General features: G+C 37.2%; 1 protein-coding gene across 1 annotated transcript in view; it reads left to right on the forward strand.

Annotated features, from left to right (window-relative positions):
- Nucleotides 1-6,812: 6,812 nt before the first annotated feature.
- grin2bb (glutamate receptor, ionotropic, N-methyl D-aspartate 2B, genome duplicate b) overlaps nucleotides 6,813-25,766 on the forward strand; it is a 148,760-nt gene continuing 129,806 nt past the window's right edge. The window contains 3 exon segments of the mRNA XM_052137623.1: nucleotides 6,813-6,830; nucleotides 7,237-7,314; nucleotides 10,294-10,939. Coding sequence (XP_051993583.1) covers nucleotides 10,913-10,939 — 27 coding nt within the window. The 5' untranslated portion in view covers nucleotides 6,813-6,830; nucleotides 7,237-7,314; nucleotides 10,294-10,912.

Raw genomic sequence — 25,766 nt, forward strand, 5'->3', positions numbered from 1 at the left:
AGTGGTCATCTTGGAGGTGTGTTTGGGGTTGTTATCATGCTGGAATACTGCCCTGCGGCCCAGTTTCCGAAGGGAGGGGATCATGCTCTGCTTCTGTATGTCACAGTACATGTTGGCATTCATGGTTCCCTCAATGAACTGTAGCTCCCCAGTGCAGGCAGCACTCATACAGCCCCAGAACATGACACTCCCAACACAATGCTTGACTGTAGGCAAGACACACTTGTCTTTGTACTCCTCACCTGGTTTCCACCACACACGCTTGACACCATCTGAACCAAATAAGTTAATCAGACCACAGGACATGGTTCCAGTAATCCATGTCCTTAGTCTGCTTGTCTTCAGCAAACTGTTTGCAGGCTTTCTTGTGCATCATCTTTAGAAGAGTCTTCCTCCTGGGATGACAGCCATGCAGACCAGTTTGATGCAGTGTGCAGCGTATGGTCTGAGCACTGACATGCTGACCCCCCACCCCTTCAACCTCTGCAGCAATGCTGGCAGCACTCATACATCTATTTCCCAAAGACAACCTCTGGATATGACGCTGAGCACGTGCACTCAACTTCTTTGGTTGACCATGGCGAGGCCTGTTCTGAGTAGAACCTGTCCTGTTAAACCGCTGTATGGTCTTGGTCACTATGCTGCAGCTCAGTGTCAGGGTCTTGGCAATATTCTTATTGCCTAGGCCATCTTTATGTAGAGCAACAATTCTTTTTTTCAGATCCTCAGAGAGTTCTTTGCCATGAGGTGCCATGTTGAACTTCCAGTGACCAGTTTGAGGGAGTGTGAGAGCGATGACACCAAATTTAACATACCTGCTCCCCATTCACACCTGAGACCTTGTAACACTAACATGTCACATGACACCGGGGAGGTAAAATGGCTAATTGGGCCCAATTTAGACATTTTCATTTAGGGGTGTACTCACCTTTGTTGCCAGCGGTTTAGACATTAATTGCTGTGTGTGTTGAGTTATTTTGAGGGGAGAGCAAATTTACACTGTTACTTCTTTACATTGTAGCAAAGTGTCATTTCTTCAGTGTTGTCACATGAAAAGATATAATCAAATATTTACAAAAATGTGAGATACTGTATACTTCTTGATTGATTTATTTTCATTTGTTTCTTATTATTATCTCTGTATTGTTTCTGTATAGTATTGTTGTGCACTGAAGGCTCCTGTCACCAAGACAAATTCCTTGTATGTGTAAGCATACCTGGCTATAAAACCGATTCTGATATGTTTAGCTGGTCAATAAAACAACTTGGAGACAATGAATAGAAATATCTGACAGCTGCATGTAACCACAGTGTCTGCAAAGGTACTATATTTATTAGATAAAAGGTACAGAATGTTATTTTTGCCTCCGCATTATAATATATCTGGGGCTGCTTTTGCTAGTTTCTGTGGCTTTTTGTCCTGACCTCTCTGGTTAAATTCTGAAGAAGCCCATAGAACCTCTAGCGAAGTGTGAACAAGCTGCTTACACTGTTGATCAGCGCCTACATTTACTTCCAATATTGGTCACAAGGGGGCAGTGATAGATTAGCCCAGTGGTTCTCAACTTTTTTGACTTCAAGGCTCCCCACTGTCCAATACATTATTTGAAGGCTCCCTCGCCTGAAACTACACGTGTCTGATTAAGACATTTAATCATGGATAATTATTTATTCTAGAAGTTTCAGAAATTGTCTGTTTATAATGTGTGGGCATACATCTTAAAGTATTTTTAGGATTTTAATTAAGTTGTATTATTTAATTATTTCTTATTTTAAATAAATTTTAAGTCAACTTGAGGCCCCCCAGTGTGTCCCGGCCCCCTGGTTGAGAACCACAGGATTAGACTACCTTTTTTCTTCTGCAAGCACATCCTCCACAGAATTAGCAATAAATGCGTTGTTCAAATGTGTTATTAATACAAATTGTATACCCTTTCATATATGATGAATTTAGAACTTTCCTGACCCCTAACTTATATAAAAAAAACATTTTTTATATGTTAAAAATTTTTAATAAAACTTTTTGTCTTTTCGATTATTTGTCTCCTTTATCTTATTTATGTATACATTTTGGTTGGTTTATACATTGTTACGGATGTAGATGAAGGCAGACGTGGGGCGAGGATCTACTTGCAGTGATTCTTTATTAGACAGGGTGAAAACTAAACAGACAAAACCAGAACAAAGGAAATACCCGCAATGGGGAAATAAAACAAAAACACGGAAAACATTCAAAGGTTTAACAGGCAGGATAAACATACAAAGAGCACGGAAACAGGCGTCCACAAACATCAACGATCGACAAGGGAATGGAGAACAAACAGGGTTTATATACACTGGAGACATGATGATGACAAACGACAATCAGGTGAGCACAGTGACACAGGACTGGCAGTGATGAGGGCCGGGGATCATGGGAAGTGTAGTTTTAAACAAAGACAAGTGAAACCCAGGACAGACAACAAGGGAATCGTAACAATACATATTGTTTTGTGATTGTATTCATACATTGTTTGATGTTATTGAACATTTATATATACAGAAAAATCCACAGTATTAGCACCATTTTTGGACTTTTCACACAGTCCTTTACCCACCATAGGCACATTTTCTAAATTATATAAATGTTAAATTAGCGATCTGGATCGATTTCACCGTGACGACATCTGACCAGCTTAAATATGGGACAAATCGCGTCCCATATTAATGTGATACAGGACGCATAATTGTATCTTTATATATGGGACGATGGACCGTATCTTAAGTGAGTCTGATGTGACAGGCTATTACACATGTCCACTGGACATTACCGTAAACATCTCTCATTCAGAAGTTACAAATATTTTTGTGTTGTTTTCTGGTCTGATTTAGTCACAGTATTAAAAAACGTCCGAGATGATCCCGTCTGTATGAATGTTAGAGCTTCTTTTAACTCCTGAAGAAGGTTTTGTCGCATCTCACTGTGCAGCAAAATGAAGGTATATGGGATATTGGTCACAAACATGGTGGTGAGTTCATACAGTGACATCACAGCAAACACGGCAATATGAGGATAACATCAAAATTGGTGCATAGTTGCGTGACAGAAGGGTAAGAGAGAGAGAGAGAGAGATGCCATTATAGGAACTCTCAGCGATTTCTTTCCTCAATTAAATTTATTGTAATTTTGAGACAAAATGTATGAAAAATCATGAGCACCCACATAAGAAAAAGACTCATATACAGTCATATCAGTATCCTTATTGAGCTGTTTTATTCTACATGGAGAGGGTCCCCTCATGGGGGCTGCCATTTTAGGATCACATGACCAGCCAAGTACTACTCACTTAAAGGGATAGTTCACCCCAAAATTGTAATTCTCTACTCATTTACTCACATTCATGACATCCCGGATGTGTATGACTTTCTCTCTTCAGCAGAAGTGAAATTAAGATTTTTAGAAGAATATATCAGCTCTTTTGGTCCATACATGGGTGCCAAAATTTTGAAGTTCCAAAAATCCCATAAATCATCATAAAAGTATCATAATCAATGGTTCAATCCATCCATGGTGCAATGATAAAAGATGTCCGTCCAGTGTGTGTTTACTTAGAAAAACTATTTAAAAACAGCCCATAAAGCCTACTTGAGAAACTGACTTGAATCTGGCCCAAAACTTGAAGGTTTGTCAGTTCCGTCAGACTCAGATCAGATTGAAGACATCTGTACATGTGCAGTATAATCGAATAGTGATGTTGGTATTTAAATACTGGTGTTGTGCACATTTCTATTAATAATGCATGATTTTGGATTGGTTCATAATTAAAAAGTACATATAAATGGCCACTGCAGACATTGCTACAAACTTTTCTTCAATCTTTTTGAAAATCGAACTAAATCTGCCAAGCTTCCTGTAGCACATAAATGTGAATGTAGTATGTCATGGAGGGCCTCCACAGTGTGGCCCATGGGCCACTCAGTTCTTAATCCATCCTTGGTTACCTGTACAGATCAAGTCGGACATTTTGATACAAATCTGCTTTTTATGCCACTGTTTACTTTCACTTTGGACATAACTGACTGCGTTTATATACATACACCGCCTTTCAGTCAAACAGTACGCAGCTACAGATGCCAGGAAATAAAAAGTCAGTATTTTATATTTGATCTAGATCAGGGTGTAATCACTGGTATGCCAGCAACAGTGAGAGAGGAGTAGACTATTTTATTTATATAAATTCCGCATCTGCTTTCCAGTCTACATCTTGATGCAGTCCTTCATCATGATCATGCTGAATGTTTTCATGAGTTGAATGGGAGGCTAAATAAAAATGTTAAATGTGACGAGGCTTCAGTATACCCAACAGACTCGTGCAGCGTGTGCAAGCCATTTGCGCATCACCAGATGGCAGCGCTTTACTTTCGGTTAATCGAGCAAGTAATCACGACCGCTTTGCTTCGGTCTGGCTGTGCGGATGACAGCCTACATTCCTTGTTTCATTTGTTTCTTTTTGCTTTCAGAACAACACGTCATGTAATAAGGACAACACCACTAGTTATCCTTGAAATTTTGCATACAGGTACACCCTCCATAAAACCATGGTCACACAAAAATTACAATAAACAATTAAAAGACATCATTTCTATTCAAAATATAAATTAAACCTGGAAATAAAGCTTTCAGATTTTGCAGGTGCGATTCACCGAAAAGGGATGAATAGTTGATCATCTTAAGTGATGCGTGAATGGCTTGCACATGCAGCGTGAGTCTCGTCACACTTTATTATTGTTTAGTCTCCCATTCAGCTGATGAAAACACGCTGCGTGATCATGAGGAAGGATTACATCAAGATGTAGACTGAAATGCAAGTGCGAATTTGCCATTGACCAGGAAAATATAAAATGGCACTCCATGTCAAAAAGGTTGACCCCTGATCTAGATCAACCAACCAGTGGTGGTCTTGCTATTGCGATCAATGTAATGAACACCCCTGGTCTAGATGTGGAACTTAGGCTAAGTATAGAAAATTACTCAAAAGTTTATCATGATATTGAGGACATCTCTCTTTTTTCATGATAAACATCACGATAGTTTTATCACCCAGCCCTATTGATAAAATTGCATTAATCTATCACAGCAAAGCAATAATCTCAGTGATAGATAGCTAATTTACAGGCTAATTTATAGACACAGAATCTAGTAAGCAGAAATATGAAATTTACCTCTATATGTTTCTTAAAATTAGAGGCAGGATTAATACTGATATCTGGCTTGAGCAAGCTAAACTCACATGACACGATCAAGCAATTGACCTTTTTCACAGCGAAAATCCCTTTCAGGTGCGGCCGAGGTTTTCAGGTGTTGAACTGCTTGTGGCATTCTCCACATCCATGATTAATAGCAGTGAACTTGGCGCTCGATCTACAGCTCCAGTTGAAGTTTTTTTTACATGTGTTTTGATTTGATGAGAGTCAAGAGACTCTCCCTAGACAATCACATTGATGGATGAAAATATAATCAGGACAGGTAAGTATTGAATACAGACGGAGGGAAAATAGTGCAGTATAAGTACAGATCCCCATATGATTGATATTGGGCCTTATAAATGAAGATATCAAAAGGAAAGTTTGTTTTGAACCAGAATCTAAAAGGATATTAAGATTTATTTAATACTTCTTGAGTTACATGCATGCCAACTTTAAAAAAAAAAAAAAACCCAACCAACCAAACTTTGTCCATTTTTACAATTATAATGCAACAAGTATTGCTAAAGTCAACTGATTTTAGTAACAAACCTACCAATCTCTGTGCAAAAATAAAATAATGATGCTACCACTTTTTAACTTAAGGTTATTTTTTGATCTGTGGTTTTGCTCAATAATCATACTACCAATACTAAAATGATACTACCCAAATGTACTTAGATATTTATCCAATTAGTAAATTACTTGGGAGAAAAAGCTTAAGAACTGCCCATCAAAAATATATTTGTTGACCACAAATTTTTAAATTTTGGAGGCGATTCATCCGCCTAAGGTGGTCCTCCAATATTCATTGTGAAACAAATATGTTTCCTTGAAAGATAAATAGCAGAATTTTCAAAGGAATTGATAAAAAACAAAAAAATCCTAAAAATGGGTATGCTCTATCTATTCTTTCAAAATGATCAACAACAAGAGAGAGAGAGTGCAACAGGCAGACAGTTTTAAGAGAAGAGTGGAAGGCAGGTGCCAAGAAATGTTGGATCAAAGGAACAAATGATAAGTAGCCCAAGCCGAGAATCCAGAGAATGAGGCCTTAAGCGGGGGATTGAGAAAGCAGACATCAGAGAAAAGAAAGATCTGCAGCCAGGTCAGATTCACAGAAAACTCAGACCGATGATAGATAGAGTGATAGCAAAGCACTATAAAATCAGTGTCAGAGACTCTTAGTGTTATTGGCTACTTTTCCTCCTAACTAATCCTGTAGAGGGACCCCTCTCATTCTGCTTTCTCTGACTCCTACTCCACAGCTTTCAGTCCATTAGGGAGGGGTGAGCGAGAGCTAGAGTGAGTGAGAGAGAGAGAGAGAGAGAGAGAGAGAGAACAGCCTCGATGTGTGGAATTCTTGGGCAGACATCACAACGATTACACCTCTTCCTACTGTTCTGCCTCAGTCACTGTCTGTGGAAAAGGGCTATTACTTACTGCAAACAGAGGACTCCTTCAGAAGCCAAAAGAAAGAGAAAGACATAAAGAAAAAGTGTGTGAGAGAGAGAAAGAATAAAAAAGAGAGGAACTAAAGCAACAACTGAACAGGAGCAACAAACTGACTCCCCTGTTTAAAAGAAAGGAAAACGGAAGACACTGGAGTATTTGTTATTTCTTTCGTTTTGTTTTTCTTCTTCTTTCTCATCGTGGTGCTGGGAGGCACATCATCTTTTCAATTGTTTGCTCTCTCCATCATTTGCCTCCTGATCTATTTCTCCATCTATATGGTGTATAATTTTGTCTATTTATGGCAAGAGAGGAGAGAGGCGAAAGAAGGGGCAAGTTTTTATTTCTCTTTCTCTCGTTTGGCTATTTATGACCCCCTTCATTCCTTCGCCTGTCCCTCCTTTCCATCCCTCCTCTGATCATCCCTTCCACTCCCTCCATCTCAAAAGTGTGATGCACCCTGTATGAAAGTTGGAGAGAATTCCGAAAGAGGTGCAAAAATCACCTCCACACCTCCCTTATCAGTTTTAATTATTTTTCTTTCTCTCTTTTTTTAAACAGTTATTTTTGTCCTCCAACATCTACCCTTACGTAGGCTATCACTCTTTTTCTTCCCTGGATGCTTAAATATTCCTCTAGGTAGGTTGAACGGCTCGTTAAGTGTCTGTCTAATCTGTTTGTCTGTCTGTGTGTGTGTGTGTATGTGTGTGTACTTGTGTTTCTTTTTTACATGTACATTAAACACAGCACACACACACACACACACACACACACACACACACACACACACACACACACACACACACACACACACACACACACAAACACACACACAAACACACACACACTAAACTAATGGACGACCTGGCGACTACAATTTCAACACTCATTTCATACCAATTCCATGCCCGTTTTTACCCTTCCCAGACTCTATCCATCTTTTTCTTTTGTATATGAAGAGAAAGACATTTGTTTTCTGCCATTCTTTCTTTTCTAAGATACACAGCATTCACATCTGGTATTGGGACGCCCAGACTGAAAATTGTCCCTGAACTCATACATCTCCAATGTCCAGTGCAGGTGTCAGTGTTTTATTTCATTTGAGAAATTGTTGCAAATCTTTTACTGAAATTTGCGAAGTTGGTGTGACCGCTTAATTTGCGGTTCTTGCTCTGATTTTAAAATTGTGATTTGTGGTGTCATCCTACCTGAGTTGTGACCAATAATTAAGTTTGTGCTGGAAATATTGATTAGGCTTTAGATCAGTGTACTGATTTTGTTTTAGTGTAGCCACATGCTCCCTAGCTTGAGTCCATTTGGGCTGTTATGGATCACCCTGACTTTTTATTGAGTGTTTAATTTTCTTCTGTCTCTTTCCAGTGTTTCTCACTTTCGGCCTCATTTTATCTGTTCATCTAACACCTTTCAGACAGGCTATCGCCTCTTCTGCTTTCTTACCGTCACCTTTATCTTTCTCTTGATTCTGATGTGTTACTTGATTTTAGGGTCTCAGTGTTTAGTTCACACACATGACCACAATAAGTTGTACCCAAAAGTTTTCTTGAATTAAAACCTTTTCATTAAATTTATATGACGTTTTAATATGTAACTGTTTTTCGTTATTTGATTGTCTAGCTACTTAATTGTGAATTCTGGAAGGGTATTTTGATGATATGAAATATATATATAATTTATTTTATACATTTACCTCTGAATGTAATAAGAGGGTTGTTTTTATTTTTTCTTCTACCTTAATATTTTATTTTATTTTATTAAATGCTAATGCAATTCTAAGAAAGAGATGGCTATCCATGAAGTGACGTTGTGACAACTTAAGATTAAGGAAATCTGAACCTCACCCTGTTCTATTCATAAAGATATTTTATTTGCTATATATTTTATTCTCAATGCGATTTTTCTTTCTTCTTGGACAGAATTTACTAGTTTGAAATGTCAAATGAATTTTCAACTGAGTTTTTTATTTTATTTTTTACAAATCCCTGTTTTACATGTGATTTAAATTTATTTTTGACATCTCCAATTCATCCTTCTCATGTTTTCTTATAAATGGACTACAAAAAACAAACAAGTTAACAAACAAACAAACAAAAACCCCATTTTGCTTGCCTAATATATATGGTGAAATGGACATTTCAAAGGAAGGCGACCATCTTGTCTTATGCTTTTGAATGCTTGCATTCGCCCTGTCTTGTGTATCACATTTTTCTAAACATTAACAAAATAATAATGATGAAATACCACAGGATGGTTAGATTGGTAAGTATCACAATAACACACAAAAAATATAACACATAAATGTATTTGTATATACTGGCAGCCAAAATTTTGGGATAATGTACAGATTTTGCTGTTTTGGAAGGAAATTGGTACTTTAATTCAAAGTGCCATTCAACTGACCACAAAGTATAGTCAGGACATTACTGATGTAAAAACAGGTCCATCTCTATTTGAAAAAAATCATTTTTTTATCAAATCTGGACAGCAGCATCACTCCAACACCATATCCTTGAGTAATCAAGCTAAATTGCTAATTTGGTGCTGAAAATCACTTGCCATTATATCAAACACAGTTGAAAGCTCTTTGGTTCATTAAATGAAGCTTAACATCGTCTTTGTGTTTTTGAGTTGCCACAATATGCAATAGACTGGCATGTCTTAAGGTCAATATTAGGTCAAAAATGGCAAAAATGAAACAGCTTTCTCTAGAAACTCATCAGGTAATCATTGTTTTGAGGAATGAATGCTTGAAATGCAAAAAAACTGAAGTTTTCATACAATGGTGTTCACTACAGTCTTCAAAGACAAAGGACAACTGGCTCTAACAGATGTACAACTAAACAACAGGATAAGTACATCAGAATCTCTAGTTTGAGAAATAGATGCCTCACATGTCCTCAGCTGACAGCTTCATTGAATTCTACCCGCTCAACACCAGTTTCATGTACAACAGTAAAGAGATGACTCAGGGTTGCCTTATGGGAAGATTTGCAAAGAAAAAGCCACTTTTGAAACAGAAAAACAAAAAGAAAATTGTAGAATTGGCAAAGAAACGCAGAGGCTGCAATTGCTGCACATGGAGGATTTTTTGTTGAGAACTCTTTGAAGTAGTTTAAGAAGTTCTGAATTTTGTCAATTTTTTCAAATTGTAATACTAAATTTTCACATTATCAATGTCCTGACTATTCATTGTGATCAGTTTCACTGTATTCAGTTACTTTGGTGAATAAATGTACCAATTTCTTTCCATAAGAGCAAAATCTGCACATTATTCCAAACTTTTGGCCACCAGTGAACATTTGTAAGTGGGTTACTATATGTGTTTCTGTCCCTTTCATGGTATAAAGTAGGCTATTACAACATACATTGTCAGTCAAGAAACCCCTGCCAACAATTGCTGATTCTGAACACTGTGTGTTAGATCAATAGAAAGTGTCTTTGATCAATAGAATGGAAAATCAAAGGGAAAAAAAGAAGACAACTCTCACACAGTCTCCCAAATATCATAATCATAAACTTTTGCTTGCTTTTATTCAGCACAATTTGCCAGAACACCGACCTGTATTTCAGACACTGTTCTCTGCTTTTCCCTTCCTGTAGTGCCATGAGAAGAATCCAGCGAAGGATGTACATGGATAAATAAACCAATGAGACCTCTGGACTCTTTTGGACATCAAGCAACTCCGGTGTTTGGGGAACTGTTAATGCAGATAAAATGAACTTTTAGGCTTATCAAGAAACACTTCTTTCCGCCTTCTTCATTTGATTTATTTGTGTTTTATATCACATTTTGTAGCCGATGAAAGCCTTACGTTGTCCTGGTTTAGTTTAAATTTTACGTATATTTCTTCGGTTTGATTTAAGCAATGAACTTTTGTCTTGGGTGACTGAACATCAATCACATAGCTTAATCTTATTTTAAATCTCATTTGTCTTTGTTTTGAGTTATTTCTTAAATTGTGAGCTAGGCATCTTTTTGACATTTCTTCATAGTTCATAATATAAAATTGCCTGTGCTCAGTAACCCAGCCTGGATTTACAGTAGAGACCAACACTTTCAACCACGGTCTCCATCTGACAGTCACCTGTCACACCAGTCTTTTTTTACCTCTACCATTTCCTGAAACTACTTCAACGGTCAGTCACTCCTCCATCCAGGGCTATGAGAGGAAGAGACAAGAACCAGCTCACATCATCATGCAGGAGTTGAGGAGAGAGAATGGGAGTTGGGCTGGCAATGTTCAAGGTAAGGGGAGATTTTGCTTTCTTTTCTTGCCCTTATTTTTATTTTTGCACACTTAAAGTCAATGTAAAACAGTCATGTCTCGAAGGTAAACAGTTACTTTAAGTCTTGGAAAAGCTGCATGCGACATTCACACATAGAAACCTTATACCTTCCCTACCACTAAATCTAACCCTAAACCTAACCATAGTAACAGTGAATGAGACCCTTGCTAGACTTAGGCTGCTGAGGTGTTACCTTCTAGACATAGACACGTACAAAAACCTATTCGCAACCCATTTTACTTTGGTGACATATTTCAGAGTGAAACTGGATAATCAATGAGAAAAAAAAAAATAAGGTGAGATTTGGCAATCCCATTGGGAATAGACTGGATTGTAAAAAGCTTGTGTTCTGTACCAGACTGGAGCCAGACATGTATGCGAGTTTGTCTAAATACAGTAGTTGTTTAACAGTTGGTTAAAATGATCCAATAGCCTGCACGGCCTTGGTGATGTTAACACAAAAGAAATGTCATTTCAGAGGAAAAGCAAGAGCATTTTGATTTATCATAATGAAAACAAAAAACTTATTTAGAAAAATGTGCACAGCTGAATCAATCACAATAAGTCCAGCAACATGCATTAAAGTACTGTGAGTATTCCGGGTTCAATACAAGTTAAGGTCAGTCGATAGCGTTAGAGGCATAATGTTGATAACCATAAAAATCTTTTTTTTCTTTCTATTAAAACTCATATTATTTTAGCAGTATATTTGTTTAAATCGTAATTTTTATGGTTGCTTTAATGTTTTAGGGTTAGGTTGTCATGGCAATAAGTTGCAAAATTGGATATAACTTTACACATAATATGTAAAGTCAATTTTGTCACAGTAGAATTGTGTTAACATGATATCGTTGTGGTTATTCTTTTGAAACAGTGAGTATTTAAACATTTACGGATTGGCCCTATTCAATGTAGGGCCTCATGGTAACCCAGATTTGTGCTCTTTTTTTTTTTTTCAAAGTAGAGGAGGAACAAGTCAAAATACATTTTTGTGGTAATAAACATTATGTCGTAAATGCTGTAATTTGAGATTAACTTACACCTGGAATATTCTGTTAAATGAAGAGGGCCAAATTCTATTTAATGTTAACTTGAAACACACACATACACTTCTGCCATATACTCTCTTCTTTGCTCCTTTATCTACTATCACTTACTCTATGGCCTTAACAACATTTATTTCAGGGCTGTAATTATTTTGTTGCCTCAATGAATGTTTGTGTGTGTGTGTGTGTGTGACACTCAGTGGACCGCTGCCTTCTTATTGTGCAGGCATTCGCCCAAATTGCTCTTAGTCGTGCTGCCTTATTTCAAGTTTGAGTAATGTGCTTGTGGTCTGGGCCAGACATTGTAGCTAAGTGGGTTAATAAAAGAGAGAGTACAAGTGATAAATACTGAGAGAGAGAGAGAGAGAGAGAGAGAGAGAGAGAGAGAGAGAGAGTAGGGGGGAAAAGGGTGAGAAACAGGGGGAGAGGTCAAAATGCCTTTAACTCTCTGGCTCTATCTTCCTGAGTTGGTTTATAGAGATGCTCTTGTCAGCCGATGGATCCATTTTTAGGAAAGTCATTAGTAGTCCTGAAAATGTCCGATAACGTATTGCCCTCGTATTGCCCTCTTAAGATGCGCCGCTGCTGATTAATGTGAGGGGACAGCATTTTTTTTAGCTACGTCAGTGGGGTCAAAGCACCTGTCAATCAAACCTGACATTGATTGACAGGGACCAGAGGGATGAGGACAGTGTGGAATGTCTTTTAGAGTGAAGCATCACTCAGAGATTCCGTTGGTGTGGTAGCAGAGCATATGTTGGCATGGCAACGGAACATAGGGACACGAGGGCATTCTAGACTTACAATGATATAACTGCTACCCTGAGATGGTGCAAATCTGATTTTATGTCAGCCATTTTTTTCATAGATAATGACACGCACACTGTAGACACCTTGCTTGCATAGATGAATTGCCTTTTCGTCTTAGTCTGACAATGTAGCACTATGCATTACACTAGTGTGTGAACCCACTGAGCAAACAACAAGCCTTAATTTATCATCTTGAAAACTGGGGAAATTTAACTTTAGATAAATATTGGTTTCCAAAAAATGGATGATAGTCAATGAGGGCATCCCTGGGATGGGTGATGAAATATTTGTTGGTGCTCATTTGATACGTTAGTTTTTTTCATGAATACACAGTGGGGGAGAATACAGAGAGCTAGAATGTTGTTTACGTTACAGTCAGAGAAACAGAACAATGTGTGCACTTTCCAACTGTTTAATAGAAATATGATTATTATAATTGTATTATGCATTTAATTAATATAGCACTTGTCAAGCATGTAGAAGATCTTAAAGAAATATTTAGGGTTTTACACAAGTTAAGCTAAATTGATAGCATTTGTGGCATAATGCTGATTATCACAAATAATAATTTTGACTCATCCCTCCTTTTCTAAAAAAATAAAAAGGCAAAAATCTGGGTTACAATAGAAGTGAATATGGCCAGTCTACAAATGTTAAAATACTTAAAATACTTAATTTTAACGTTAAATTATTTAAAAATATCGAGGTTACAGTGGGGCACTTACAATTGAAGACTGAAATCTGAATTTTATAACTTTCTAACAGCAATTACATTAATTCTTCTGGTAAAACTTGTGTATTGTTTGAGCTGTAAAGTTGTTTAAATCTACTAGGTGCATTACCGGGTTTAGGGCATTACATCATCATGGCAACAAAATTGTAAAATTAGATATACTGTAACTTTACTCAGAAAAGGTTAGTAAGAAATTTGTATTAAAACATATTGTTTATATTTTGTGCCTATCCTTTTGAAGCAGTAAATATTTTAACGTTTGTAGACTGACCCTATTCACTTCCATTGGAACCAAGATTTTTTCTTTCTTTTCTTTTTTTTAAGAAAAAGAGGGACAAACCAAAATAATAATAATTATTATTATTATTATTATTGTAGTAATCAACAGTATGCACAAATGCTGTCAATTGAGCTTAACTTATATTCCTTTAATTGAATCCATTTGGCATTTCTACAATAATTTGAAACCAATGATAAGAGATGGGATGTTTACATAGCATAGTTTCAAGGACTGTTATGATAATCATCAGATAAATTCATTTCAGTTTATCCAATAGGATCTTATTCCATTCTTACGTGATTCTTATTTGATTTCAAATTATGATTCCAAATGCCAATATAAATCCTTCAAATTAAGTAATATGTAGGCCTACACAAAATAAATTAAATTAAGAAAGAACAGTGACACAAATAGAAAGACCTGGCTTAATTAAAAGATTGTCACGATTCACTGTTATCTGCCCAGCGTCATCTGTTTCCGGACTACACTTCCCATAATTCCGTGCCCTCATCACTGCCAGCTGTCCTTGATTGTGTCCTCACCTGTGTTTCATTAAGTCATTATCCATTGTGTATATATGCCCTGTTGATCGCTGGTTCTTGGTTAATTGTTGAATGTATATGTGTTTACACCACCTGTGTTTGCCCTAAGTATTACCGGTTGTATATGTTTGCGCCTGTTTATGTTCTTGTTTCCCGTCGTAGATGTTTTGTTTGTTGCTGTGTCTCCCTGTTATAAGTATTTGTTTATCGTTTCATTAAACTCCTTAGTCGCACCTAGATCCAGCTCTCTTGACTTCACAGTGTCACAAAGATACATTTGAGAAGGGTTTTCAAATAGGTACAAATTTAAATATACATTAAAATGTGGAAGAAAGATCCAAAGTTTAAAATGTTTGTTGCTGTTAAAGTACAAGTGTGTGTGTGTTTTGGGCTCTGTGAAAGTTTGTGGTGACCGGAGAGATAGATCATTATCCTGCACTGGTCTTTTCTCATCTACTTTAACAGTATTGACTAACAAATTAAGGGGATTTGGTTCCAGTGTGTGTATTTTTGAGGATATGGGGTAATGGGCACACTTAACAAGGGTTCAGCTCTGTAATCACATCAAAAGACCTTATGGAAAAGGTCAGTTTGCGAACAGGCTTGTTATTGCTGTGTGTGTGTGTGCATGTGTGCATTTTGATTCTCCTCCATGGTGATGATTTACCGGTTTATCAATGCACACCTGTTGTAATTCACACTTCCATCACCATAGGAGGGATTTTGGCTTTTGTCCCACATTCACTAAGATGGTTGAAGCTTAGCCTTAATCACAGCGCATGACTTCATAATGGATAGAGTTACAGTGACTTAATGAGTTCTTGTCCAGTCATGTACTGTGTCATAAGTCTCTCTCTGAAGAGCAATGTGCATGGTTAATGTTGTAATTTCATTATGGCTTTCAATATGTCATTTAATAACATTCTGCTTCTTCGATATGGAGGATATGGGCTAAGAAGTTGCGTGTAAGCGGATCTGTATTACAGACAACAGCCCAAATATCATTATACCAAACACTGCAGTTCAATACCATTTTTTGCTTTGCTGTTATTTTGCATGAAATGTGAAAATACTGGATATATCAGATTAGCTGTCACTTAAAAAACGTTACGTCTGCATTTTGAGCTGTCTGCCTTTACAGCAGAGGGGTTGAATCCTATTCCCGGAGATCTTACTTCCTCCAGAGTTTATTTGCAGGGTTGGAACTGAACTCTGCAGGAAGGTACACATCCAGGAGTAGGACTTGAGCAAGGTTTAACAATTTCAACTTCATTCATTTACATGTGCAATATCGTATTGGATTTTAATGTTATTATGAATTCATAAAGTAATTACATGGAAAGATTGTGTAAAGATTCACTTAGTTTAAGATGTTGAACGAGCATCTTCATAATAAATAAAAGCATCTGTTTTGTTGTGAACAGCTCTATTTTTATGGTACTATCAGCGTAATGTATTATGTAGGCCAATATGTGTGTATAAGTTAATTATGTGCATTATTATTCTGACTGTTTTGGTTAGTAATGAAGCAATAAGCCATGAGATTGTGCCTTACCAGTGGTAAAACAACTGTTCCACACAGACTCGAGTGGGTAAAGAGTCCAACTGTCGGGTTTCGTAAAAATCCCATTAATTTCTTTCCATAGACGAATACATTTCTTTTCTCTATGGTTTATTTTGTAAAAGCTCCAGCATGTGCACAACATGTATCACACTAGACAATAATGGTACATGTCAAGGCAAGTTAATTATTAACTATAACTTAAAAACCTTTAAAGACCTATCATGAACTCTGAAGTTGTTAATCAATAGGATATGCACCTATTGAAGCCATCAGTTTGTGTTATTTCACCGTGGCCAACAATGTGCGTACAAGCTCTGCAGTGACCACCCATTCGCATTATGTACTGTAAATGACACAATTGAGTCGGTCTCCCTTTACTCTCAAACTACTTTTATTTGTAATGCATATGAAAATATATGAATATTTTGCAGAACAGTTTATTGTTAATAACAATCATTGGTTTTATACGTTAACATTGTTTTTAATGTGATTATGCCAATGCTTCATACGAATGTATTTCATACCCTTATGACAGACTTATACGTACACAGTCTTTTACCAATTTTTTCCCCCCTTTAAATCAAAGTTTATAATGTTGTAATTCACCTCAGAGCTCATTGGTTTGGTTCATGGCTTAGAATTCTTTTAACAAGGATTTTATGAAATCCCTATTGAAGAAATAAATTGGAAAAATCTTTTGGAACCAAGATGGCTGAAAAAGTGGTTGGGCACTGTCATAGGCAACAGCAATATGATAAAGGACACCAAAGTTCAATAAACAGTTCAAATTTCTTATCAATTATTGGACTAAACATTTACGCTACTAAGTAATTTAGCTCACTATCCTAACTGCAGGCAGCTGTTTGCCACATTAATATAGAATGCGCTGTCACAGGTGTGCGTTTATAATCATTTTAAAAGGGCTTAAAACTTGGCTCATTCAATCAGAATTTAGAGTCAGAACTATCTTTTTAATAACCTACCATGAATTGCAATGTGGGATAAGGTGGAATGAATTAGCTCCTGATTAGCCCCTGGAATCTCTTATGGCAGGAAAATGTTTGATTGGCCATCTGTGGCCTCAATCTCATACCTTAGCAAGTGATATGTTTGATTTGGATTAAGTGGCCTAATCATAACTGAAATCCATCTCTGCATTTAGAAAGTAAGAATTCTATTTTACTGAAGTGGAGAATCCATTTTGTAGAATTACATGGAAAATTTAAATATTTGAAGTACGATCAATGCCCTAGTGAATAATATACACTCGTGCACTGATCATATATCTCAAACTAATTACACCTCCCTTTGGTGTCCATTAGTGAACACGTGTTACAAAGCGCTGAGAAGTGGCCAATTGAGTGATTTAGGATGGGCTCATTGTTTCATGGCAACCATGTGCTGATAATCATTTGGCCTTAACAAGGGACAGCTTGGTAATGAATTACCCATGACCAATGGGGGTGAGCCAATGCTCGCGTGTGATTGGTCAAAACAGAAGCAGGCCATCACCAAGCCCTCAGGGGAGGAAGTGATCCTTCATCCAAAAACCTGCTCATCACTCAGCGGTTGTGTCTGTCAGATTGTGCGCTTATTCTCATACAGATGTTGTAGATTCATCACTCAACATTTATGTTATTTGGCATATATAGGTGGTGCTGAATTTCCTCTGCATTTGTCTCAATTTACTGGCCAAATGGTTTTCCCTGTGCAGTTTAACACATCCTTTGTATTGCTATAGGTGTGTGTCTACAAATGTTTGGGAGATTGTGGGTGTGACAGATAAACATGTGTAGCACCATTTGCATTTGCCTGTATTTAGGGATTTGTATGTGAACGTGTGCTTGTATGTTAGTATACATGTTTCCCATGCTTGAGAACAAAGGTCTGTTCCAACCTGGTCTCATAGAGTCACATCATTTACCTATATTTTTGCAAAGTGATTTTTATGTTGCTCCTTGCACGTATAGTGGCACTTTCCTGGTTAAATGAACACTGGACGTGCTACAGAAACAACGAAGGTTTGCATTACAAAGCCAACTATATTTACAGCCTTGTTCCAGTGGAATTAAATTATGGTTTTGCTCAACCAATAGAGTATTGCTCTTGCAATGTAAAGGACCGCGGTACAAGTTCTGAAGAGCATGCGTCTTGATACGTAAGCCAATAGTGTCATAGAAGCACCATAAAATTACTTGATTTCATCTCACATTTGCTTTTTATGACACTATCGTTTAGATTGATGGTAGGGAGGTTTTTGTTGATTTAAAACTCGATAGAGTGTAAAAACCTTAAAAACATCATCTGTTTGGGAGAAAATATCTCCTAACGACATATCATATTGGGACTGCAGCGAGAAAAATCTTTAGAATTTTCATAAAATCAGGCTCATCTGTTCATTTGGGGGTTTTAGTATGTAGTATGATCCTGTAGCTCAACATGGTGCCAGCAATGCCAAGGTCATGGGTTCAATTCCCAGGGAGTACAGAAACTGATAAAAAATTGATCTTGAATACACTGTAAGTAGCTTTGGGTAAGTGTCTGCCCAACGCATAGTCTAAATTAGGGCTTAGTATCACCAACCACATCAAGATACAATTCGTTTTGCGATACATATGTGACTATTCAATATATGATTGTTATGCAATACGATATCATAATTAAGCATCTATACAATATCATATGAAAAAGTATCGCAATATTTTAAGGTGATTGTTTTGGCACAGTAGTAATGGAAAGTGTGATTTATCTCTGCGAACGTGTTCTTTTGAAAGGTTTGTTTCAATAAACAGATAAAAAAACATGATTTAGCAGTTCTTTTACATAATCACATAATGATGTCACTAGTACTTCATTCCAACATCCCGGCTTTGTGTATATACTCTTGAACACATTCAAATAAAACCATATGTAAGCACATATTGCAAATTTTTATCTTTTTCAATTAATTAATGTCATCAATTAATGTCATCAGTGCAGTGATACTGCACAATGACCATGACTTACAATTGATTAGATTTTGCTTACGTTTCCTTTGTGCCTTTGTAGCTTTTGTACCTAAAGCATCCAATACAGACAGTGATGCACAAACGTGGATATCCTCTACATGTCTAAAGCATATAAAGAGAATAAATAGTCTTATTACATGTCTCTCTGGGATACGCAATTCTGATTGGTTAATGGCTCAATCCAACGGTCAGATATTACTCAGGAGCCGTCTCTCCTGCTTCGCGGATCACTATGCGATCTACAAGAAAGCTAATAAAATAGTTTAAACTCAAATCAATGTTTCATATGGGTTTATTTTTTTATTAGGCAAGTAGTCTTGTAATAGGCTGAAAATGTAGGCGTCAGATGGTCAGTTTCACAAAATAAACCAACAGAACTCTGATGCAAACAGGAGGTTGATTCCAGGGGTTCAGCAATTTCTTTCTTCTCAAACACTGGAGGCCAAAAGTTTGGAATAATGTACAGATTTTGGAAATAAATGGGTACTTTTATTCACCAAAGTGGCATTCAACTGATTACAATGTATAGTCAGGACATTAATAACTAATTACTATTATTAATGAAAAATTATTATTTAAACTATTTCAAAGATTTCTCATCAAAAAATGCACGTGTGGCAATGACAGCTTTGCAGATCTTTGGCATTCTAGCTGTCAGTTTGTCCAGATACTCAGGTGACATTTCTCTCCCCACTTCCTGTCCTGTCGGGCACTTCTCATGCACCTTCCAGCATGGTGGGCTGGGGGGATCCGGGACCTCCATAAGGCATTAGGGACCCCCCATAAATTAGACTTAGGGGTCCCCAAGATTCTTATATTTTAGTAAAAATAATAATGACAAATCTGATTAAATTCATGCAGTGGATACGGTAAATTTCAATAATTTTTTACAATAATTGATATTAAGTTTGTTTATAGGCTAGTTGTCATGTCTCTTTAAAATGTAAACGCCCCGCCCCACATCTAAAGACTGCTAAGTGACCTGACTGCTTGCTAGTCGTCGCTCTGATGAAGCTAATTTTAGCTAAAAAATGGAGAATAATAAACCTCCACTCGCAGTCGGGAAGAGAAAGCTTCTTTCTGACTATATAGGAGTAATTTTCTCTCTCTCTCTCTGTATCTTTCTACTATATCTATCCACTCCATGTCAGAGCTTTTGCATTCCTTGCATAAATTGGAAACATTTAGGCTTACTCATTTTTCATTATTAACAGGCCTGGTTCTACGGGGGTGATAGATATTGTGATGAAGATGAGTGACAGCTTTTTAGTGATTATAAATGGAGTGCTTGTTGTGCGCTATCTACGTTATACATAATCCATTCAGAATTTGTAAAAAACTTGTTTTTCATGCTGCTACGAGGAGGTCCAACGGCCACGTACACGCTGCAAAGTTTCGGGAATTACATCTGCATATAAATGCGGCCTACACTCTTGAAATAGCAATGATTGACATATTGATAACAATAGCATTGTTTGTTTCTGAATAAAGCAGACTTTTTGACTGAAATGGTTGAATAGTCAGCTGACTGACTCACTCATAACAGTCCTTTGCCGCCACCAACTGACGTAACAATGTAACTGCACTGAAATAGTTGAAAAATCCCCACCAACACTAACACACAGACTGGCAGCTTGTCTTGTCTCAGTTTATATTTGTAATATCTAATAAACCAGTTCATGCATTTAAACAAGTCTTTTGGAACAAACATTATTATCACAAAGTGTCACATTAATCGTCCAGTTGTTTTTAGGGTAGTAAATACTGCATTGTAAATAATGCCAGAATTATTCTGTTGAATGTACACTACTGTTCAAAAGTTCAAAAGTCTCTTCTGCTCACCAAGCCTGCATTGATTTGATACAAAATACAGTAAAAACAGTAATATTGTGAAATCGTAGTGAGCCTGGAAACCATTCTATTATTTTCTACTGTTTTTGAGACATTTCAATATATTTTGAAGTCACATGCTTTTATGGGTCTTTAAGTGCCTTATATGTTGTCCCCTGGTATATTTGCCCTTTTGGGTCTGCTACTTTGTCACCCTCTAAATCCAGTATTACTTGGAGTAAGCAATTTAAAAGAAGAATATTAGCTTATCTCTCTTTGTTATATAACATTGGACAGAAAATGTATATATTTTTTTATTCTTTATCAACACAAAAGCCTGTTCTTTTACTTAAGCCTGTTTTTAATAAATAGTATATAGTTATGCATATTATGATCAAATAGATATATTGCATATTTTGTATAAATTGTACATTGCGAGACTAACCCCCCACACCAAGAAAAACAATGGTGGGGACCCCCCATAAGTCTTGACTCAATTCGAGCACTGCTTTACAGTCTAGCTGATCCCACAAAAGCTCAATGGGGTTAAGATCCATAACACTCTTTTCCAATTATCTGTTGTCCAATGTCTGTGTTTCTTTGCCCACTCTAACCCTTTCTTTTTGATTTCTGTTTCAAAAGTGGCTTTTTCTTTGCAAATCTTCCCATAAGGCCTGCAACCCTGAATCTTCTCTTTACTGTCGTACATGAAACTGGTGTTGAGCGGGTAGAATTCAATGAAGCTGTCAGCTGAGGACATGTGAGGCTTCTATTTCTCAAACTAGAGACTCTGATGTACTTATCCTCTTGTTTAGTTGTACATCTGGCATTCCACATCTCTTTCTGTCCTTGTTAGAGCCAGTTGTCCTTTATCTTTGAAGACTGTAGTGTTCACCTTTGCATGAAATCTTCAGTTTTTTGCATTTCAAGCATTGTATAGCCTTCATTCTTCAAAACAATGATTGACTGACAAGTTTCTAGAGAAAGCAGTTTCTATTGACCTAATATTGACCTTAAGACATGTCATTCTATTGCATACTGTGGCAACTCAAAAACAAACACAAAGACAATGTAAAGCTTCATTTAACGAACTAAAGAGCTATATCAACTGTGTTTGATATTTCTTGTACCAAATTAGCAATTTTGCATGATTACTCAAGAATATGGTGTTGGAGTGATGGCTGCTGTCTAGATTTGATCAAAAATGACTTTTTTCAAATAGTGATGGTGCTGTTTTTTACATCAGTAATGTCCTGAATATACTTTATGATCAGTTGATTGCCACTTTGGTGAAATAAAGTACCAATTTCCTTCCAAAACAGCAAAATCTGTACATTATTCCAAACGTTTGGCCGCTAGTGTAATTTTTACTCAAATCAATATTTTATGTTCATGTATTTATTTATTTTGTTAGTAGCCATGTAATAAGCGGGATAATGTACAATCAGATGGTTGTTTTCGCGAAAAAAAAAAAAAAAAAAAAACCTTCAGGGTGATACAAGACCCCTTCACTTGCCGTTGGAGTCCTGATCATCCTGTCGGGTGACTGTATATTATCCCTTAATTAACCAACTCACCCATATTAAAGAAACTATGAACCAGCTCATAAAAACTTAAAATATAATCTGCACACAAAATAAACAATAGAAAATGCATTTTCATCTCTGAATAATTTTTAAATCCAGCTTAAGCTGGTAGCTGTGTTTTGGGACATGGTAGCTGGTTTCTAGCTGACCATGAGCTGTTTCAAGCTGGTTATTAGCTGGTTCAGGCTGGGCTACCAGCTTAGACCAGCAACCAGCTGGTTATACCAGCTCAAATTGGTCAGGGTGCTTTTTGGAACATGTTACCTGGTCGACCAGCTCATGACAAGTTTGGACCAGCTACCATGTTCCAAAACACAGCTAAATTTATTCCTACAGAGAAAATTATTTAAAAACAATGTCACAAGCAAATTTAGAGTGCTTAAGTTTGTTATTAAAGAAATGTACATTTCGCCCTTTCATTCAATTCTTTGGTACATGCATGCTCACACTGAAGTATCAGCAGCTCAGCATTGGTTCTTCAGAGAGGTACGAATGAGATGTTTCTCAGTTCATTGTACTGTTACTCGAGAACTGTTGCGACCTGAGAATTTTGTGACCGGAACATCATACATTATTAAAACTGTAATACGATCAATTTATAAACACATTTCTAGTTCATTTTTACTATTCGGCAAAATATATGAGAAACAAACATTTCGCACCCCTCAGTCAAACCCTCAGTACATGCATGCTCATAATATCATGAGCTATGTTTTCAGCATTTCGGACACGTCCAGAAGAAGTGGTTCTCAGTTAAATGTTCTGTCAGATGTAGAACGGTTGTGACCGGATAGTCCATTCAGATTTACGAACTAGCTGGAATGGTTCATTACAGAGAGGAGTTAGCAAAAGCAGACATCACTAGATCAAGGATCATATTCCACCAGCTCATTTTGAGTTTAAGTGTCATGGACAACTGAGAGAAAAGATATGACTGTGACACTTGTAGATAAGTGTTAACTTAAGATGCTATCTGTTCCAACTGATTCAGTCAGATTTGGTGAACTGGTTCACTGAAAAGAACCGGTTCAAAAGAACGATTCATTCATGAACCCGGACATCACTATGGCACAGCCTTTATATGGCCAAATGCATCCTAGTTTTTCCAGACATTGTATAAAAAGGGAACAAAACTGTCGTAGCGTTCTTGTAGGTTTGTTGTTCAAAAGATTATACTTTGAAAGGCTGAGGTTTGATCGCATACAAGAAACTGAAAAATGAAGTATACCTTGGCCTTAAGTTTGTGTAAATGTAATTATAAACATAAATGTGATTGTTTAGGGATGTAAAAACAACAATATTCGTAGAAATGATCCCAAAGATAAGCCTCTTTCTGTCCTCTATGCTGCCTCAGATGTGATCAGTGCAAACTGCTCTTGGCTGTTGTTTAAGCACCATTATAAGGAGAGAGGACTTCAGTAAAGGTTACAGCTCAGAGGCAGTAGTTCATAAACACTGCTTAATGGAACAGCGCTCTCAGTGCTGTGATAGATATACCTTAGAGAGTGTGATGTAGTATTTTGTGCTTGTGTGTTGGGGGTGTGCATTTCAGAACATATGCTTGCACAGATGCTAAGACAGAAACACTTGCTAACTTCCTGTGAGAGAAAATTAACTTATTTTCTAAGAGGGAAGTACTGTGTGCTTTAGTATGTGTGTGCTACATTTACTGCAGAAGGAATTATTTGACGTAAAAAGGCAGGCCACATACCTCCACAGTGTTGTACTGGATTACACGACAACCCTAATCCCTTCCTTCAAGTATGGTCTCTGTGTGTGTGTGTGTGTGTGTGTGTGTGTGTATGCATGTTATGTCTGTAATATGAAACGTTAGAAACCTCAGTCATCTCTTAACGCTAAATAATATAACGTTTTTTGTGTTTCGAAATTGATTCAGCTGTCTCTGGTTTATCGGAATTCATTCTGTATAACTGCATCAATGAATGTTAATTCAGTTTCTGGTTGTTATCAAAGCTTTTCTGTGCGCTCTGAAACAGAGCTTGTCTGTGATGGGAGGGAGTCTGTGATGGGCTTTTGTACAAACAATTTGTTGAATACATAATTTATTACTTTGCCAGGAAGAACTGAGATGGAGGATTGCGTAACATAATGTCTTATCTGTGTTTCCAAAAGAAATATAAGAATTAGTGTGTATTACGGTGCACACAGGTACATACTTGTTCTTATTCATTTGTCATCCGTGTTTCCCTCTAAAACGTGCACAAAGTCAGAATACCTTCAAATCATCTTCACACACACACATATACCCGTGCCTCTCATAGCTTAGTTTAAAGACGTAGATACCCCCCCCCCCTGCCCCCCCTCCCCCCCCCACTACCAATTATTTTTGTAATCATTTACTCATTCTGATGTTGTTCCAAACTTGTATAATGTTCTTTCTTCTGTAGAAGACAAAATTAGATGTTTGGCAGATAATTTATCCTCAGTTCACTTTCATTGTATGGAAAAAGATGTTGACTAAGGCTATTTCTTTTGTGTTTCACAGAAAGAAAGCCATACTGATTTAAACAGTGTTGGGTAGATTATTTTTAATATCCAGTACTGATTACAAATTGCCAGCCCAATAAACAGGAAAAAGGTGGCAATACTTCGCAATGTGTTGTTGGAAGGCATGGCTCTTTATAGATAGCAAACATGAAATGACTGTAGAAGAAAATGGAGTGTGAGCAGTATTCAAGTGAGGGCTCCCTCTGGTGGTTGGAGGAAGCAGATTTTACATAACCCCCTCTACGAACACCTCCTGGTGTTCTTTGACTTGGGCGTCCCCTTGGTCTGGGTGCTGGGTGGTCAGGGTGTTTTCAGTGGAAATCATGGATAATGGAAGGATCCAGAAGGTCCCTGGCAGTTACCCAGGATCTCTCCAGGGTAACAAAACAGGAGAGGTTAAACTGACATTAATGTCCAACTGGTTGCAAAATACCATACCCTTGACGTGAACTGAGGGCCCCGATACGTGACAATGTCCTCTGGTAATCCATACACCCAGAACACATGATGGAACAGTGCAGTGGCTGTTTCCATGGCTGTGGGAAGACCTTTCAGCGGAACAATACAACAAGCATTAGAGAAATGGCCAATGATTACAAGAATTGTGGTGAAATTGTTGGAGTTGGGTATATCTGTGACAGAGTCTACTGATAGATGGGACCAGGGTCTCTGAGGAGTGGGTAGGGGTTCCAGGTTCCAAGATTCCAGCATCTAGTTCTCTGGGTGTTTTTGACTGAGCGCATACTGGACAAGACTTGACATATGAGGTAACATCTTTAATTATGTCTGACCTCCAGAATGAGTTGCGTATTAAGGTAATTGTTTGTTGAATACCTGGATGTCCAGCACTGAGAGATGTATGGACCTATTGGATCACAC

This window comes from Xyrauchen texanus, chromosome 11 (genome assembly GCF_025860055.1).
Source record: "Xyrauchen texanus isolate HMW12.3.18 chromosome 11, RBS_HiC_50CHRs, whole genome shotgun sequence".
Classification (NCBI taxonomy): Eukaryota; Metazoa; Chordata; class Actinopteri; order Cypriniformes; family Catostomidae; genus Xyrauchen; species Xyrauchen texanus.